The 19,550-nt window shown below is 38.9% G+C and overlaps 1 protein-coding gene across 3 annotated transcripts; it reads right to left on the reverse strand.

Moving 5' to 3' along the window:
* Positions 1 to 3,316: 3,316 nt before the first annotated feature.
* LOC308392823 (leukemia inhibitory factor receptor-like) lies at positions 3,317 to 16,455 on the reverse strand. 3 transcript variants are annotated; one of them, XM_080876086.1, is made up of 19 exons: positions 16,062 to 16,455; positions 15,816 to 15,972; positions 13,130 to 15,098; positions 11,774 to 11,919; positions 11,532 to 11,682; positions 11,182 to 11,445; positions 10,745 to 10,871; positions 9,959 to 10,104; positions 9,732 to 9,877; positions 9,489 to 9,642; positions 9,336 to 9,397; positions 8,829 to 9,051; positions 8,236 to 8,415; positions 8,054 to 8,155; positions 7,816 to 7,974; positions 6,487 to 6,615; positions 6,292 to 6,385; positions 6,132 to 6,198; positions 3,317 to 5,795 (listed from the first exon to the last, which is right to left on the reverse strand). In XM_080876086.1, the coding sequence occupies exons 3-19, from the start codon at positions 13,191 to 13,193 to the stop codon at positions 5,334 to 5,336; spliced, it is 2,676 nt and encodes an 891-aa protein (XP_080732212.1). In that variant the 5' UTR covers positions 13,194 to 15,098; positions 15,816 to 15,972; positions 16,062 to 16,455; the 3' UTR covers positions 3,317 to 5,333. The 3 variants fall into 3 exon arrangements, with proteins under 3 accessions (XP_080732212.1, XP_080732214.1, XP_080732213.1); XM_080876088.1 differs by lacking the exon at positions 15,816 to 15,972; XM_080876087.1 differs by lacking the exons at positions 15,816 to 15,972; positions 16,062 to 16,455 and having other exon boundaries at positions 13,130 to 15,805.
* Positions 16,456 to 19,550: the final 3,095 nt, after the last annotated feature.

The raw sequence follows: 19,550 nt of genomic DNA on the forward strand, positions 1-19,550 counted from the left end.
ATCATAAATTCAAGCTTTAAAATTTGGAAGTGTGTTCAATCACCACTAAATACACAATGAAGAATTTGAAGAAGTACTGCAAGTGAAAAACAAACAAACAAAAACACTTCACTGTAAAATGATGATAAAGCCAGTATCTATCTATCTATCTATCTATCTATCTATCTATCTATCTATCTATCTATCTATCTATCTATCTATCTATCTATCTATCTATCTATCTATCTATCTATCTATCTATCTATCTATCTATCTAATTTATTTGAACACTTGTTTATGCACTGTATTGCAAAAAGTCACTCACTCAGTTTCATTTTTTATAGTGCCAAATCACAACAACAGCTGCCTCAGCCTCAACTATCATGTGACCCCCTTTGAGCAAATGCTACGGTGGCAGCGGGAAAGAAATACTCCCTTTTAACAGAAACAGAAACCTCCAGCAGAACAAGGCTCAGTGAGGGGGAGGACAGGAAAAGGACATGCTGTGGAAGAGAGCCAGAGATTAATAATAACTAATGATTTAATACAGAGAGGTGTACAAACACAGTGAGTAATAAAGGTGACTGAAGAGGAAACACTCAGTGCATCATGAGAATCCCACAGCAGCATAGATCTATTGCAGCGCAATTAATGGAGGGTTCAGGGTCACCTGATCCAGCCCTAAGCCATATAAGCTTTATAAAAAAAAGGGAAGTGTCAAGCCTAATCTTAAAAGTAGAGACGGTCTCTGTTTCCCATCTCTATCCAGTTCAGGGAATTCAGGTGTTCCAATCACTTCCATACGTACAGGTGTATGAAATCAAGCATGTAGACTGCTTCTACAAACATTTGTCAAAGAATGGGTCACTCTCAAGAGTTCAGTGAATTCCAGGGTGGTACCATGATCGGATGCAACCTGTGCAACAAGTCCAGTTGTTAAAATTTCCTCACTATTAAATTTTCCACTGTCTGCTCTTCGTGAGATTATAACAAAGTGGGAGTGATTGGGAACGACACACACAAATGATCCTTGCAAATGATATTTTTAGCTTGGCATGACTTGCAACGAGGGGGGATTCTGTGGAAAAACACCCGAGTCATGTGATTTATTTCACATTATTTCAATAAATTCTTCCTGTGTCAGTCATTTAAACCAGAGCATGGTTGAGGGCTTTGTTGCTTACACAGACCACAAAGAGAAAGTTCAGCCTTTCCTGTTCACACACTCACACACGCTTTCTAGAAATTCCCAATCAGGGAAAAATGCTGTCGGTCAGGATGTGAGATTACAGTTATGGTTGTGGTGGTGAACCCCACACACTTTGAAGATATGTCAGCTGTTGGGAAATGTTTTGCTTTTCTTATTTCCTGAAGAATATCCTGTAGAGTTCTCATTGATCACAACAGTCTCCTCAGATTTCAGCATTTAAGACCCTTTAAGTTGGTTTTTGGAGTTACTCTTTAGGATTTAGCTCATTTTTTTGACTTTATGAAAACTCAAGTTCAGTTGACTTCAGTTCATATGCAGATTGTGGTCATTTCAGTCACGGTTCTGGGTCATTTTGACCTAGCATTTTCTGTTTCTTATGTTTTGGAGTTTCTCTGTATTATGATTTATGTCTGATTCTTTAGCTTTCCTGTTTTGATGAGTGTTATAAATCGATGTTTCAGTTTGGTTCTGGTCATGAGTTTAGTTTGATGTTAATTCTTCTTTAAGTCTCGGTCATCTCTGGGTTCCATGTGTTATATTCTATAGTCTGCCTCTCAGTGTCAAGTCTGCGTCTTTGTGATTTGTTTCATGTTTTCTGTTTTATTTTGATAGTCCCAGTCTGATGTCAGTGTGTTCAGTTTTACTTCTCCCCTGTCTCGTTAGAATAATTTCTCCCAGCTGTGTCTGCCTCCTGTTTCCCATTCCCTGATTACTCTCCAGTGTATATAAGCCCTGTGTTTTCCTTTGCTCTCTGTTGTTTAGTTAATGTCTGCTCACCCTTATTCTTGCTTTGTGTTCGGTTTGCTTGCTTGCCTGTTAGTTTACTTGTTTTCCCAGTTTAGTTAGTTTTCTGTTCTTATTTTCCTGTAGTAATCCGGGTATCTTCAGTTCACCTCTGCCTCCGCGAGTCCTGCCTTTGGGTTCAATCCTGCCTGCCTGCGCAGCACACAGCCATGACAATTTCTTTACATTCTGATCGCTTCAGTTACACTGGGGAGGTTTTAAACAAGATTATTTATCTAAAGTGCCCATAAAGGGATCATTAGCTGCTCATTCATAACACAAGATTATCTAAATGTTGTTACGCAAAAAAAATTAAAGTTGCCCTGATTTCAAAACCAATGTGACAGACTTGAGGTATTGAGGTATACTTAGGGGCTTAAACAGTGAATATTCAACAAGAAAGTTTTAAGAAAAAAGAACAAAAAGTCTGTGTGCTGAAAACCACCAAAATTCCAGTCAGAAACTGCACATTCACTGACGTGAGTAGAAAATTTGTACCAACAGACACATTTTATTAAATTTACCTTGAATGGTCATGTATAATAATCTGAAAAACAAACATTCTGCTGACAGCTCCCTCTTGTGGTACTGAAGGGTATACAATGCCTTTTTACATGGCAAGACCAAGGTCTATTAAGTTCTCATTAGTGATCATGATAGACTACAGCTAGTAGTTTTGAAAGGGATTTGTTTAAAATTGGGACGATCTCTTAAAGTCCAGACTCATTTTTGGGGCCACTCTCGAGTGAGCACTGTAGGAGCTGTTGGCACTTCAGTGGTGGTTTTCTGCTTGTTTAGGTTGTACATCTTTTACCACCTATGTGGGTTTTGTGGAGACACTAATATGTGTAATTTCAGGAAGGGTAGAAACAAGTTTTTCTTTTTATGATGCACATCAAGTATAGCCAATTAAATTTCGACTTTAGGTTGTTTTTCTTTTTTGCCTTGTTATTTAAGATTTGCACTCTGAGATCAGCTAATGAGTCATCGAAATGTGAAAAGGTGCCTCAACTACTCAGTTGTAGTTAGAGTAGTTTGTGCTTGCAGCTGCTGATGATAAATCTACTGAAATAAAAGTCAATCAGGAAATGCAGGAGGAGTAGAGGAACTGCAGAAATACACCAAAGTACAACTGCTGTGTAAATGCACTCGTATACTTTGCACCCCAGACATGTAATGTGTGACAGCTCATTATCATCAGTACTGCAGTGCTGGCTCCATCTAGTGTTCACTATTCATGCAAACATCACCACAGCAGATCATCATGGTGCCGTAATGTTTCTCTCTAAACCAAAACTCTTTGAAGGTAACCAGGCAAAATCAAATGACATTAAAACACTTGAAGCTTCTTGTTTTATTGGTTTACAGCATTGAATCAATCGTAATTTCTTGGTTCTTATAAACAAATCAACAGCAAAGACCTCTCAAAGCTACATGGAACTATTCACATTTTTTCAATAAGGTAGGGCACTCATAAATACATAAAATACACATAAATCAGTTTGTCAGTTCTGAGATCCTCTATTGTTCATTTTCTCTTCGCTCCAACATGATCAGCTCAGTTTCTGTGATGATGGCAGTCTGATTCAGACAACAGCACTAAATTGAAAATGCAAACAGCTGACATTTGTACAGAATTCACAGGATTCACATGAAAATAAATCAGGCTTTAGAAAGGCTTTTCTCAAATGTCTGAGTGGAATTTCTAGATACATTTTCTTTATTTACACCGTTGGCTTTTAATTGTCCAACAAACAAAATGAACAAAAAGCAAATTTTAGACTGTTCTAGAGGCCAAGTGGGGACCTCATGGAAATCTCTGGATGACAGGGAGAAATGCGTATTCACTGACAGGTTTCTGTAAAGCCAGTTTTTAGCATCACACTTTTCACAGTGTAACTCGAGCTCAGAGGGTAGTTATTGAGTGTCTGCAGGCAAGCCAGTATCTTCCATGCAAACTGCTGGCAACCTGCAATTGCAAGATTTTCGATGCAGCACTGTATAGCTTATCGTGACCAATTTCACCCTAGTAACCTCCATTAGTCACTCCAACCAGCCTGTAATGCAGAACAGGGATTCCATTACCTGTATTTTTATCAGTGTGTGAGTGATTGCTATTTAGGGGGTTGATGTGTGTTAGCAGTCCTCAACTTTTCCTAGTTGCTTCCTCTGGGGTAAACCAATGTGTCAATGTGGGGAGTTTAGGTTAGGGTGTTTCCAATATACATCACTGAATAAAGCACAAATGTTGTTCAAGCTGTTATTGGAGTTTGTATATGTGTAAATATGTCTTCTTTGTATTATATTTTGGTTTGATATTTGTGTATGTCCTTCGACGCATATATTAAACAAATATGTAAGACTGCTTTCTTCCATTTACGCAACATCTTTAAAATTAGAAATATCCTGTCTCTTAGTGACGCTGAAAAACTAGTTCATGCATTTATTACTTCCAGGCTGGACTACTGTAATTCATTATTATCAGGATGTCCTAAAAACTTGCTGAAAAGCCTTCAGCTAATCCAAAATGCTGCAGCAAGAGTACTGACAGGGACTAGAAAGAGAGAGCATATTTCTCCTGTATTGGCTTCCCTTCATTGGCTTCCTGTTAAATCGAGAATTGAATTACAAATCCTGCTTCTCACATACAAGGTCTTAAATAATCAGGCCTCATCTTATCTTAATGACCTTGTAGTACCATATCACCCTATTAGAGCACTTCGCTCTCGCACTGCAGGCCTACTTGTTGTTCCTAGAGTATTTAAAAGTAGAATGGGAGGCAGAGCCTTCAGTTTGCAGGCCCCTCTTCTGTGGAACCAGCTTCCAGACTGGATTCGACTTTTGTTGTGATTTGGTGCTATATAAATAAAATTGAATTGAATGTGGATGTGTATTTTCTTCATTTGTTTCTTACCCCAGATCTGGGTGGTCTCACGTGAAGCGAGTATAAAAGGAAGCCAGCTGCAGTTGTAGGTGTTGGTTAGTGTGTTGGTGTTACGTTTTATTCGAGCCTGCTGTCGTCTCTTTAAATCCACAACTGACCGCTGGCCAAAGTGACACAGCTGTAACCAGTAAGGAATCACATATTTTCCTCTCGTGAGAAATGGTTGACAGGTGATTTGAACGCACAACCTTCCTGCAACAAGGTGACAGTGCTAACTAGCACCACAACACCACCAATGTACAGAACTGAACTAAAATGTATTGCATGCTTTTAATTGAAGCAAAACATGAAAACAGTAGAGCTCCTTTGAACATCTAGCGGGTCACTGTGTGGATGAGGGCAGCTTGTGTTCCATGCAGTAGTTAAGGTCTCTTCAAGTACGTGTGCAAGGCTTAAACGTGTTCACACATGCAGCCGCTATTTGGAAGTTTTCTGTGGTAACAAAATGTATGTGGACGCACAGGAAATGGGACTGTCTGGTTCCTCCTCTAACTCAGTTGTGGTAAAGGTCTCTTCAGGACTCTGTGGCTGGCATTCACTATCAATTATAGGCATCCCCTCCTGGATCTCGGGATGTGATTGTGACTCCTGGTCCTGTACTATCAGGTTATATGAAGGGTTAGGAAACACATCATTAATTGGAAAAGATGGCAAGCCTGGCTGAGATGTGAGGCCTGTAGTGGGTAAAGTAAGGCATGGCTGGAGTTTCTTCAGAGGCTTATTGTAGTAACCTTTGGGAGTCTGAGAGAAGGTAAAAGGCATGTAGTCCTGGCCAACAACAGGCTGTGGTGGTCTGAATTTATCATGTAGTTCAGGAACATCCAAGACCTCACTGTAGTAACTCTGATCAAAGGGAAGATGACGAACTGTATGTTCATCCTGAAAAATAGAGAAAATGACCTCACATTCACAGGAAAGACATCTGGATCCATATCGATTATGATGATGCACTATACAAGGAAACCAATAAATAACAGAGTAGTACAAATGTGTAGTGGAGAGATTTAGCATTAGCTAGCTAATGCTATAATGTCCAAAACACTTCAAATGGCTCTAAAAGTGAATCAGCAAAAAGTGAGTCAGTGTGCAAACATTTGAATACCCTGTTAATGCGCCCAACTCTACATCTGAAATATATCTGAGAGTTAAGTTGAACTTAAGTTTGGCACCAGAAACGAATTGGTTAGATTTAGGAACACAAAAAAAAAAACTTACCGGTGATGCCAGCCACTTTTCAGTCAGCACTGGTTTTGGGATTGGAGGATAGACTTTGTGCTTGATGCTGTTGGGAGAAAATGCATTAAAATAAATGTCGGACAATGATTGGAAGCAAAAGTGGACAATATTTCACAGAAAATGTATATGCATTGCTTACCATGCCCATTGTCTGTAGCAGATAATTGTGCTGACAGACAGAATAAGAAAAACTGCTCCCAGGGATATCAAGATCAGCATTATCAGTTGATCAGCTGGTGAAAACAATGAACCGCATCGAGTAAATCAAAGAAAATGACAAATGTTGACAGTCTTACTAAAGAAAATAGTCCATATGGGGAAATAATTAACCTACCCGGGGGATTCAAGGTGACATTGATGGATAAATTACCACAAAGTCCAAATGCTGTTGATGCTGTCACCGTGAAGGTGTACATACTGATGTTCAGGTTCTTTGCAGTGAGGCTGGTGGCTTCAGGATCATCTAAATCAACACAGAGTGACCGCCATTATTACAACATAAATACATGTTTACGATCATCGGGCAACACTGGAGACTTACTTTATTTATCTCAGTTACAAGCTAATCTTTGTGTGTGGAGAAACAAAACCAGGACTTTGTTATCAGAAGAGAAACTTAATAGTGTGATTAAAGGTCATTACCCAACAAGTGCTTTGCAAGAAAACGGCACAAAATTCTAAATATTTCAGATGTGAATTCGTATTGTGTACATACACACAGAAAGCTTTGTGTTTTTCTGAAAAATATGTCCTTAAAAAAAAAAAAAAAAAAATCACACTTCAATCAAAACATGAAGTGATGACAGCTGGTCCTAAAACTTTGAACCAGAAAAAGAAGAAAAGATTCTGGTTTAAACCAGGAGGTTGTATCACAGCCGCATTTGAACATACTTAAGGATCACAGTGTGATATTTGTTTTGAGCTACAGCGCACTAAATGCAGTGGTCTAATTGGTCAGATCTGTGTCTTTGCATCCATAGAATCAGAAAAATGGTTCATGGTTCAAAAAAAGAAAAGCCATAACTTCATTGAGCAAAATTACATTGTTGGTGTGAACAACTGTATTAACAATAGGTAAACCTGAAAAATATTTCTAACACACAAAATATTTGCACAACCTTTGCGCGTCCAGTGTGTAAAGGCTTTAAGTGTGCTGTCCTACTAGTGCCAGCAATACATTTATAAACAAACTCAGCAAAATATTGCAGTTAAGTGTGCAATAAAGAACAAAAGGATTTGGCTAAGAACATAATTATTAAAACGTTTTTGTGTCAGACACTTCCCCCCCAATCTGATCTTTTCTGCAACCAAGTTAAACTGTTATAATTCTTAGTTAATTTATCCAATTGCAGTCATACTTTGCTTAAATCGACAGACTGACACCACAAAAAAGGGGGAATTGGTTTCTGTTAAACTTGCACCACAAGCGGGCATTATATAAGTCTATGTTCCATCCAAATACGCTTTCATTTCCCAAACTCAAACACATTTTGAGGCACTGCTGACAGTTAAACAGATGCTGGTAAGAATGTTCATGCTGAGGATCCTCGTAGGTGGAGAGAAAGCTCATCGTATGGCAGGACGTAAACAGGAAGCTGATCCTATACTTAATGTCCAGACTGAAATCTTAGCTGGCCTGAGTGAGTATGCCTTCATACTGTACCTGTGCTCACATTAAAAACGTTCCCGCTCTTGTCCTGGTAGTAGAGAATATATCCATGGATGGAAGCAGTCTGCTTTTCCAGAGGTATGGGCTCCCAGGATACCTCAACAGCCGAGTCTTCCTGTTTGTATTTGAGTTTAAACAGCTCGACTCCTATTTCTGGAAAGATGTGACATGCATAAAATACACTGCTGATTGAACCATCGCATTTTGTGAGAAATCACTGAATCAGTCTTACTGGTCTCTCTGATGTAGCCCTTTCTTCTCTGTAGTAGCACCGCAGCTCCCTCAGTGCAGGCGTATATGGACAGCAGGTATCTCCGACCATCTTCAAAGTTCTCTGGAACAACAAAAGGAGCTGTGCTGAAACAGATGCAAATATGATCTGCAACAGTTTTGTAGGCAAAGATGAGGACGTACTTGAAAAAACTGTGGTATGAGTTCTGTTGGGAGGCACTTTCATCCACTCGAAGGTGCAATTACCGAAGACTGGACACCAGTCCACTATGTAGCCACAGCTGGCGTTAGGACTATCAGGCCAGGACAGGAAGAAGCTACCATTGCTGCCACTGATCCAGGAGGTCTTCACCTCGGATGTATCTGAAAAAGACTCTTTAAAATTAGATTTTACAACATACTCCACTTAAAAAAGGAAGAGGTTAAATCAGTATATATAGTTAAACCTTGAGAATTTTTCATGGGTTTTAAAAACAGTTTCATGCACTTTTAAGGCATTTAGCTTCCCTTTGCAGACCAATAAAATGTGCAAAAATGTACATACTCATCATGACTTGGATATATAGAATATAAACACAACAATTACAAATTTGTATACTTATAATAGATATAATCTCAATCATGTGATCATGAAAACTGCTATTCCTTTTCTGCATTAGTTTGGAAAACCTTTTGCTTACAGCCTTCTGCACAGATTAGATAAAATCAAACCTCTTCCTCAAATGGAAATCAAAGTGAGCTTATCTGTAATGTGTGGTGCTCTGTTAGCTTCATACCTAGATTGCTGCGGGGGATGATGATGGTCGATGGTGATGAGCTGCCGTTTATGTTTCTAGCCGTGACAGTGACCATGTACTCCTCACTGGGGTCCAGCGTGAGTGTAAGACTGTGATTGCTTCTGGACACGTTGGTTTGGTTTGACTGATTTTTGTCTTTGGTCTTTGCCCAGGACACTTTGTAGTCAAAGATTTCTCCATGGCTCTGATTGGTCAGTGGCACCTGTGGAGACGTAACATCAAGACCTGAAATGGTAACAGTGTCCTCTGAAACATCACTTTCTAACTGTATAAGATGTTGCACTGATATTTTTTCAAATAGATTTAATAAAGATATTTTTTATTGCATCAAGTTGTGAGGAAAAAAATGAATCCAACATGCAAGTACCAAAAGCTCTAGTTTTTCTAAAGACCACTTGAGGCTGTCTCCAAAAGTAAGTCAGTTTCCAGATTTAGACCTTACCAAGAGGCCTCATAAAAGCCTTGTAAAAGCCAACTTGGACTCACCTTCCAGGAGATTACAGCCTGGTCTGCCTTCACCTTCATCCACACGTCAAGAGCATCTGGAACTGTGGTGCAACCAGACAAACGACATCTGTTACATTCACACATTTTTAAAGTCTTTTCTCTTAAAAAAAACAAAAAACAAAAACAACTTACCATCACCCTTCGTGCGGATTTTGACACTATTGCTCCAGTCACCCCATTTCCAGAAATGCTGTGCTGTTCCACATCGGACCCTCACAACATAGTCCCAGTGTGGTATCAAGTCCTTGATGACTGCAGCTGTGAGGCCAACTCCAATGTTTTCAGTCTACAAGGACAAAAATTATGTTAGCTGACTTCAGTGAAGACTTTTACTTTGAAAAGCCAATACCTTAGCCTCCTTTTTAATCTACTCACTTTGGTATTAGAGTTTCCATCACTGACATCTACTTGGCATGTGATGTTGAGATTACTGTACTTCTTCACAGTCCAGCTCCATTTCAGACTGATGTTTCTGGGGTTCACAGTTGAAGCTGCCACTTTGTCTGGAGCAACCATGTGCACTAAAACAAGAGATCACAACAATCAGCTGATCTTAAAGATTAAGAATAGCCTTTTTCCCCTCGTTTTTTCCAAAGTTTTACCTCTTTTGGTCAGGTCCACCCTGTCATGGAGCTCGAGCTTTCCCAGAGGATTAGTGACTGTTAAGGTCCAGTTCCTCTCAGCAGCATCCAGCTCCACTTTTTGCGAGCATTTACCCAATTGATGCATTGGTCCAATGTTGCATGGGCTAAAATGTAAAAATATACACTGCTTAAATATTAACAACAACAAAAAATCGAAGAACCCAGCAGGACTGCTAATGTTTTATGGAAGCAAATAAAGGCCCTTTCTCTCACCAGCCTCCACCGGCAGATTTTGTGAGCATTTTCCCAATGCTGTAGTGCAAAAGCATAAGTAGCTTAAATCTTTACCACAAAGGCTTCTGTTGGCTTCTCTGTTTACCACAAAGTAAACACAAAGTATGATGCAGTACTCGATACTACTGTGCCTGAGTGTGGTATCCATTTAGCCCATTAGCTTTCATAGTGAGAGAAAAAGACAAACTAACCGATGTTTGTGCATTTTGGACTGTATATAACAAACATATAAACATAAGAGATTTTCAGTGGTCCCAACTGCGGCCATTCACATATTCCCGTCTACCTCACTAATCCAACAGAGTTTGCTTCATCAATTATTCAGAAAGAGAAAATGAAATGAAATCTAGTACAACAAAGACATTTATATGTAAAGCAGGGAGTGACTGTATAATATTTTTCTGAAATCAGTAGTCAGATTACATTTTATTTACTTATTCTGACTAGCCTTTCTTTAGTCCCATACTGGAGCTCATTGTTACAACAGAGGTGTTGTGTATTTCCTTTTACCTTTCCTGGAGCAGGTATTTTCTTCTCACTTCTTCAACATCCTCTATTTTCCTTGTTATATTCCAAAAACAATCGATGGATTCCAGATCCTGGGTTTCACACTGAAGACTACTGTCACTAGGGGGGTCTAAATTTAAGGGAAATGTCAAGAAAACAAAAAAGAAGAACCAGCATTTAATTACAAGGTACATTTGACAAAACCACAAACCGCCCTCAAATGCTACAGTGCAGTGAAAAAGTATTTGGCCTCATTGTGCCAAATTTAAATGTTTCAAATCATCAAACAAATGTTAACAATAGACAAAAAAAAGAGTAAGTACAAAATACAGTTTTTAAGTGATGGTTTTTTTCATTAAGACAAAATGCTATCAAAAGCTCCCTGGCCTGTGTTGTGTGTACAGTAATTCCTTTTTCTCAGTACTTTGTGTCATACTTACATCCAGCATGAAAACTGGCTCCGCTGATGTCTCCTTTGTTTGTTTCACATATTACATCCCTCCAATTTTCTGATTGTTGGTCCAGGTGAACAGTCAGGGAGTGCACATGTTCACTGATCTTTGTAGTTGTTACATTAGTGCCTTTATAGTTGAGTAGAAACATTGTTTTAATACTTTCCCCATCTGGCACCATGCAGCAGAATGTGGCTGTGCTGCCCACCTCCAATATTTGGTCTCTTGGGAGAACCAGTATTTCACCCTGGTCTGAAGAAGCACAGTGATAAGAATAAACAAGACTGTAAAGTGTTTAAGAATCAAAAAAGATCAAATGATTTGAACTTAATATTAACCAGGTAGCGTCTTCTGCATCCATGGGCTTGATTGGTTGTTGTATTGGGACCTGAGCCGGACTGAATGGCGAGCACACTGCGATGGTAAATGGGAAGTCCATTTCCAGGAATGAGTAGATCCTATCTGTGCAGGTGCCACAACAACTTCACCCTACAACATTATCATAAACACATTAGAGGAACAGCTTTTTGTTTGGAGGCTACAGAAGTGAGGATTATAGTTACCCATAATAATCTCTTACATTGTGTTCAGGTTTGTCTGCAATGAGAAGCTGCAGCTCGTACACGAGCCCATCTCGTATCACAGAGCAAGAAGGGTCATCTTCCCACTTTAACAGGAAACTGTCGTAGTCAAGAGTCACATTCTGAGGTCCACAACGCAAAACACCTAAAGGAAGTGACCACAGGACATTTTATGGTTAAAGTGGAACACTGAGCAATTCTTGAGATAAAAAAGACATAGTTAGGCTGTCAGTGAACACACAGACTCTGATATTTTGTTAATGGCCTCTGGTATCTAGCAGACACAAACAGTGTCATGAACAAGTATAGTATTATAGGCACGTCCATTATGTCTGCCAGATGGGGTGACTAGGACACTAAAACACTGAGGCTTAAAAATGCAGAGTCCAAAATCAGTGGTTAAATCGTGCTGCCTGTATCATTTTTTGGGAGGAGCTGAGAGTAAATATAAAAACAACTTACTAAGCAGACATTTGAAAGCTCTGCTCTATTTTTAGACTTGACTGATGAGGAATAGCAAGGGAACACTTTAGTTTCGAGGAATAACAGGTGATTTTCTGTACCAATTATGTTTTTAAAAAAAAGCAAGATGAAAAAGAAAAGCCACTGTGCAGTCATGTGATGTTGTACAGCTAACTGATGTGTGATTTAAGGGCAAAGATGATGCGCTGCTGGTTTGTAAAGTCTTTTTTCAAACCACTTCATCAAGTCATTGAACATATGTGTCCACACATGGATGTCTGCTATATATTTCTTAATAATACAATAATATTTTTCTCTACAAAGCTGAAACAGAGTTTTTGAGGTTCTGTCAAGAGAATTAACCACACAGGAAGTGATATTATTTGTCAGATATTTGCATTTAAAATGCTCAAAAACTGACAGACAGGAACAAGAAATCCACACAAATTAGTGAAGGTAAAGAAGATAGCTTGCAGACTTGTCTGCACCAGTCTGCCAGTTACAATGACCTTGGTTCTGAAAAATTGCAAACTTTGAACATTTATGTGAAACAAATTTGAATTATCAATTTGATTCAGAATAGGAATTAAGAAAAAAACTATTTCTACACACACAAAATGTTTAAAAAGAAATTATGCACATATTCTTTCACATCCACAAAAATGAGTTCTTGGGCCACCTATGACCACACCTCCACCCTCGCATGCTGTAACTTTATCTTGCTGACACGCACTGTATTTGTTTGTTTTATGACCAGTAAGAATCTGCACATAAAAAAATATCCTGTATACACAATTACAGCCTTTGCTGAAAATGGAGACTTCTTTACTAAAAATATCAGATACTTTCTGTACCTACAGATTGTCACAGAGGTTAGAGGATGACATACTCACCGTCTTCTTGTCCATCTTGTGTGCTTTCTCTGAAGAGTGAGAGCAATAACAACCACGTGATCATGATAATAATAATCCTGATAATCCTCGTTTAGAGCTGTTTGTTTATTTAGATAGAAAAAACCTTCAAGAATTCAGCCGGGTAGTTGCGGTGATAAACATCAGCTCGTCAGAGTGGTTGAAAAGCAGATTCCTGAGGCTTCTTTCATAGAAACAAAAGCATGTTCACGGGGAAGTTTGGGTTTTATTTGAAGAATCCGAGAACAAAGACTCGAACAGGGAAGAGTCACAGTGTTGGTGTCAGGTTACTCCCTGTAGCCTCCCTCCCTTCACATATACAATATGGAAATCCATTTGATTGTGAAATCCATGTGGACCCCACCACAGGAAATGGAGCATTATGTTCTCGTAAATGTGACTCACAGCAGCGAGCTCAGACATGCTCTGATGCTCCAGAAAAACATCGGTCAGGGAGAATCGAGCCTTAGATTCTGAAAAACATGATGATTCCAAACTTGGCATAATGACAGGACCTGCCGGCTCTGATTTTCAGACCAGTTATTGTAAAGCTTTAATTTAAAATTGATTCTTTGCTAAGTTCTCTGTGTAGACACTACACTGGTTCATCCTTCTAGTTAAGTGTTTTTTTTAATGCATGAATGATTCATAGTTCAGTGTTAAGTGGTAAAACATTTCTCTAAAAACAGCCAGGTACGATGACTGGACTGAAAGTGAGAGCAAAAGCAGACAATGTCCAAAGGAAAATGCTAGAAGACCATGAAAAAGTCTGAAGAACTAATGGTTAAGCTCACTTGACCCTTTATACTGGTGCTGCAGTTGTGACATCACTTTTAGGGCACACTGCTTTTTATGAAGTTAATAACTCGGCACTCCAGCATCAAATCCAAATACTTCTCTGAGTTCTTGCACAAAGTAAATAAGCACCAAAAACCACTTAATAATAACAACAACAACAACAACAACATGGCAGACAAAAAGTTGCTGCTGATGCTTTAAAATGTGGAGTCCAAAATGGTAGCTCTATTGTTTGCATACAGTCAAAATTATGTATGCACATTTTTATGATTAGATAATTAAATGTCTGCACCCTTGCTAACCCTGCAGCCAAAACATTTCATGTATCCATAAATAAGTAGGTGCCTATCAAAGAAAATTCCTGTTATTCCTGTTGAAGCTCAACATGTACAAGTATGAGATTTCCATTAGTTTACTCCAGTAAGTGAAACAAAGAATTATTTATCTGCATAAAAACGGAAGACCGTCAGCAAAGGAAGCTGAGGCCATGAAGACCAGCATTAACATTACAGTTCTAGGGAAAAATAAATCTCATTAACATGTATGTACATGCATTTTGTCTCTTTTACATTAAATTGCACAGAAATTAGCGACACTAAATCCCTGACCTCCAAACTCATCTTAAAAACAATTTTAATCCCATTTGTCAAAATTTTATGGTAGTGTAGCCAAGTACAGGATAGGGTAGGGGAAATTAAAGTAAGATGGAGAGAATGGGCCAATAGCTAGATTCGTAGGAGGGATAGTGAGTTGCGTGGAGAAGAATGACTGGAGCCACAGGTAAAGTTGCTATGAATTGTATTAAACTACTTAGCAACAATTTAACAGCATTTCATGAACAGGAATGAAAACATAAAATAAAATACAGTGACAGCAATAATAATAACAGTCAGAATCCTATCTGAGCTCAGATATGTCAGTCTTGCCGGCTTAATAGTCAGTGTTCAGTCAAGTCAAATCCAACAGGTCAAAAGTTTGTGATTGGTGCGATTTCGTCCTACCGCACTGTTGCAATTGTTCGTGAGAGAAGAGCAACCTGCCCTTCTGGGCCAACTCAGAATGGCTGTGGTTCGGTTCGGTTCAAAGGGAAAGGCTCGCCATCTTCCTCGTCAGGAAGAGATCCAGGTCTCACGATCCCATAAAAAAACCTAGCCTGTAAACAACAGGACTATTACTAATTCAGTTCACACTCTAATGATATACATGGCCATATGTAAATAATGTAAGTGCTATAACAAAACAAGCACAAAACATTAATTCTAATTTCTAACTATAGTCTATACAGTGCATCTTAATCATGAATGCAATCTTTAAATCACAATCAGCTTATTCTATCATCAAGGTGCACATTTCTATCAGAAATCAGAAATAAACCATAAACTATGGTAGATTGTTTTTTTTTTTACAGTATTGCCCTTTAACTGAATTACAGGAGCATTTCTTTACACTGCATAGCAATGAAGCAATATATTATTTACACTCAATGTACAGAATAAAATTATGAAAAGAATATACAAAAACCCACAGGCTGTAGTTTTACAGTATGTGGTAACGTATCAGCACAGTAAGAATACACACGGACATCTATCCAGTGCCGCTCGAGCATCAAATGTAACAAAATAAAGTAGATTCATGACCTTTAAGATCAACATTAACTTATTCCATCATCTAATTTTAGTGCATTTAATATTCAACAAGTAATACTAGAACATCATCAGCACACAAGCTGAGTGCTCAAAATGGCTGAACTCCGTGAGAAACCCCGTGTGTTCTCCCACAGTGAAAACGTGGTCAGCTACAGCTGCAGCTATGAGCATTAGGCTAGTTAGCTTTCAATTAGCCTGATTCGCCCAGTCCCAGTTTAACTCACCAGCACACTTCTAATGTTCAACTCTCAGAGAGGATCTTATTCAACTCTCAGAGAGGATCTTGTTCAACTCTCAGAGAGGATCTTGTTCAACTCTCAGAGAGGATCTTGTTCAACTCTCAGAGAGGATCTTGTCCACTTCATCCGCTCCCGCGCAGATCTACAACATTGAAATTGGGCCATTATATTCCCTGTTAACTTCTTGTTAGCTTTTTAGCTTCAAGGTTAGCTTAACAGCTTCTGACTCACCGCGATGGTTTCAAGGTCCGAAATGTTCACAATAAATCAGGTCCGTTTCTCCAAGGTCCATGCAGATCTCCGGTATGGATATTTGCTCAATTTATCAAGTTAATAGTTATCTTCCAGCGAAAAGCTTGACGGTGAAGATCAGCGATGGTCTCGTGGACCTCCGTCTCTCTCTGTGTCTGAGCACGTGACGGTACAGAGCAGGGGAAGGCGGGGCTTGTTCCTTCCTAACCAGTAGGGGTGTTAAATATACTCTTTGGGTTTTATTCTTATATTTATAGTATTTATCTTTTATTATTGATTTATTTTTGATCAACTCAGTGATTAACAGAGTAATGATAAATCCCAATTAACAATAACATGTTGTAGTGCATTACTGAGTCGTGTAAACTCACTGGGTTACAGTAGGTAATATGCAGAGGTGGCAAAAGTACAGACTTTCCTTACTTAAGTAGAAATAAACTGTGTTAAAAACACTCCAGTAAAAACTGAATTATTGAAGAAACTTCTTTACATAAGTAAAAGTGAAAAAGTGCCTACTCTGAAATGTACTCAAAGAAAGTAAAAAGTAGCTCCTTAAAGGACAATTCTACTAACCATTTGTGTACAACTGAACCTTATATAGTAATGTAACAGTAAAATGATATTTTAACATATCTAGAATAAAAAAATCTTCTAATCTAAATTCTAATTCAAATCTGGTATGTAGGACACAAGGAAACAAATCATTTAAAAAATACCTCCTTTCTGTTGCCTACATGGTAGAGGGTGACTTTGCCTGCATACCAAAACAGTCAAATTAGAACAGTCAGGGATTACAGTAGGATTCAGCAGGTGGGGAACACTATGATCTCTGTAGTGGCTCAGCAAAGGGAACATATTGAGAAGTTAATAATTAAGTTAGAATTAAGCAAATTCTCTTCTACACTTGACGTAACCTAAATCTGACCATGAGTACCACAGCCACTGTGCACCAGTCCAACACAGAGCTTTACTGTGAGCTCACCACATTAATGCAAGCTAACCTGTTTATCTTTAAGAAAACTACACAGAATGTTCATGCTACGTTTCAATAAAACTGAGCGGAAACTTCACGGTGTGGGTTTCTATGCCTGAGCAGCTCTTGTAGGCCATCACTTTTGTCCTTCAAAATCACTGCCTTAACAGTGAATTAACTTTTTTTTTGGTTTGATTACATACTTACATTGCATGAGAGTTTATTCACAAGAGTGTAACAAAGATCCATAGATTATTTCTCTGCTGTTGGCTAACAGCAGCTAACAGATAAAAACAGCAGTTCTTTCTGACAGAAAAGTTCAGGATATTCTCAACAACTAACCTCAGTATTAATATCATCTGTCAGAAGTGAGTCTCACTGACTCATCAGCCCATCCAGTAAACGGTGGAATGACAGCCTACCCGGTCCAACAAAGAGCTTAAGGGTGGATCAGGTCGGGAGCAATTTTGCTGTCTGAATTCACTAACTACAGATGAACACTGGCCAGTTTTGGGGGTAACTCTGGGATAAGAGTGTATAATACTGACAAATATTTAATTGACAAAGATCCAGTTTATTATTTAGTGCTGATATTATTCAGATATGTTAAAATATTGTGCATATACAAACAGTACTGGAAATACACCACAGAAACACACACAGTACGAGCCTCCTCAGATTTCAGCATTTCAGACCATTGAAGTTGCTTTTTTTTCCTGTCAGTTTTAGCTGAAGATTCATGGCCAGGGAGCAGCTGTTTACCTGCACACACATGGGGGCATAGTGGCATGTGGCTAGCACTGATGGATCACAGTGGGTACTCTCGCGTACGCCAGCTTCCTTCTACAGTTCAAAGGGTGGATCAGGTCGGGTTTAGTGGTTATTCTAAATGACCCGCAGGTGTGAATGTGAGTGTTTATGGTTGTCTCTCTTTCTGTCTTAGCCCTTTGACAGACTGGCAACCTGTCCAGTGTGTGTGCCGCCTCCCGCCCTATAGCAACTAGGATAGGCTCATGCCCCCCTATGACTTCGATAAGCAGAATAGGACGTATGGCTGTACACAGATGTTTTCAGATATGTGTTGCTGATCTTTAACTTTAAACATTTATTTTTAGCTGACATTTATTTGCTGCAACATCAAAGTGGTGTGACAGCTTGACTTAGCTGTAGACTTCAGTTACTTTGGGATGTTTGTTTTTTTTTTTGTTGCCTGTCCCGTTTGGCTCTTTTGCCATCAGAATTGTTGTCTAAAGGCAAAGAAAGATGCCCAACGGATTTACTTTACCAAATTGACCATCCCAGCCTTGCCGTAATGGTCCATTTGATTCACCTTTTATTGTTCATTTTATTTTCACTTACTGAATACGGGACAGACTTGACTGGGGGAAAGAAGGGGAGAAAGAAAGAGGGAAAGAGAAACAGCTGAGAAGAGGGACGGGGGAGAAGGGCAAAAGACAAAAACCAACAGAATGGGCAGAAAAAAAAGAAGAAAAAAAATGCATATATCAATCACCTGCTGAGAAAGAAAAAATAAAACAAGCAGAAGAGAACAAGAGTAATAGAATAAACAACATCACAATGATATATGGGAATATGACAGTAAATACTAAATGTTAAACATTATTGTGCAGCACATAAGATCAACAGAACACAGTGTGCTTTGAGGTAGGAGCCAAAAGGGTGTAGTTTGTGGGTGTGATCACCCGTGTGTACACCTGTGAGCATGGACGCGTTTGTTTTTTTTGTTTTTTTAAAGGTTCCTTCATGTAATGATCTGCTAGAGGGTGTGGTGGGGGCATAGTGGCATGTGGCTAGCACTGATGGATCACAGTGGGTACTCTCGCGTACGCCAGCTTCCTTCTACAGTTCAAAGGGTGAATCAGGTCGGGTTTAGTGGTTATTCTAAATGACCCGCAGGTGTGAATGTGAGTGTTTATGGTTGTCTCTCTTTCTGTCTTAGCCCTTTGACAGACTGGCAACCTGTCCAGTGTGTGTGCCGCCTCCCGCCCTATAGCAACTAGGATAGGCTCATGCCCCACTATGACTTCGATAAGCAGAATAGGATGTATGGCTGTACACAGATGTTTTCAGATATGTGTTGCTGATCTTTAACTTTAAACATTTATTTTTAGCTGACATTTATTTGCTGCAACATCAAAGTGGTGTGACAGCTTGACTTAGCTGTAGACTTCAGTTACTTTGGGATGGTTTTAAACTTTGTTTTCTGTTAACACTAAAAGTGCCTTTAAAGGGGTATTTTGCTTACAACTTTTTTATTGGTGTGTTTCCAGGATTTTCTAAAAGGTGTTGAACAACAACAATGAAGTGTGGCCAGAGGACACTTAATGGGCATGCCAGCCTTTTATGATCTTGAGGAATAGTAGGGGCTCAAAAAATGAATATTTAGTATGTTCATTAACAATATATCTGGCTCAGTTGTAAGAATGATTAATAAGAAGTTTGTGGCTGAAAGTCATTTAATGATATTTATCTCT

This window comes from Rhamphochromis sp. 'chilingali', assembly GCF_963969265.1.
Source record: "Rhamphochromis sp. 'chilingali' genome assembly, chromosome: 2".
Classification (NCBI taxonomy): Eukaryota; Metazoa; Chordata; class Actinopteri; order Cichliformes; family Cichlidae; genus Rhamphochromis; species Rhamphochromis sp. 'chilingali'.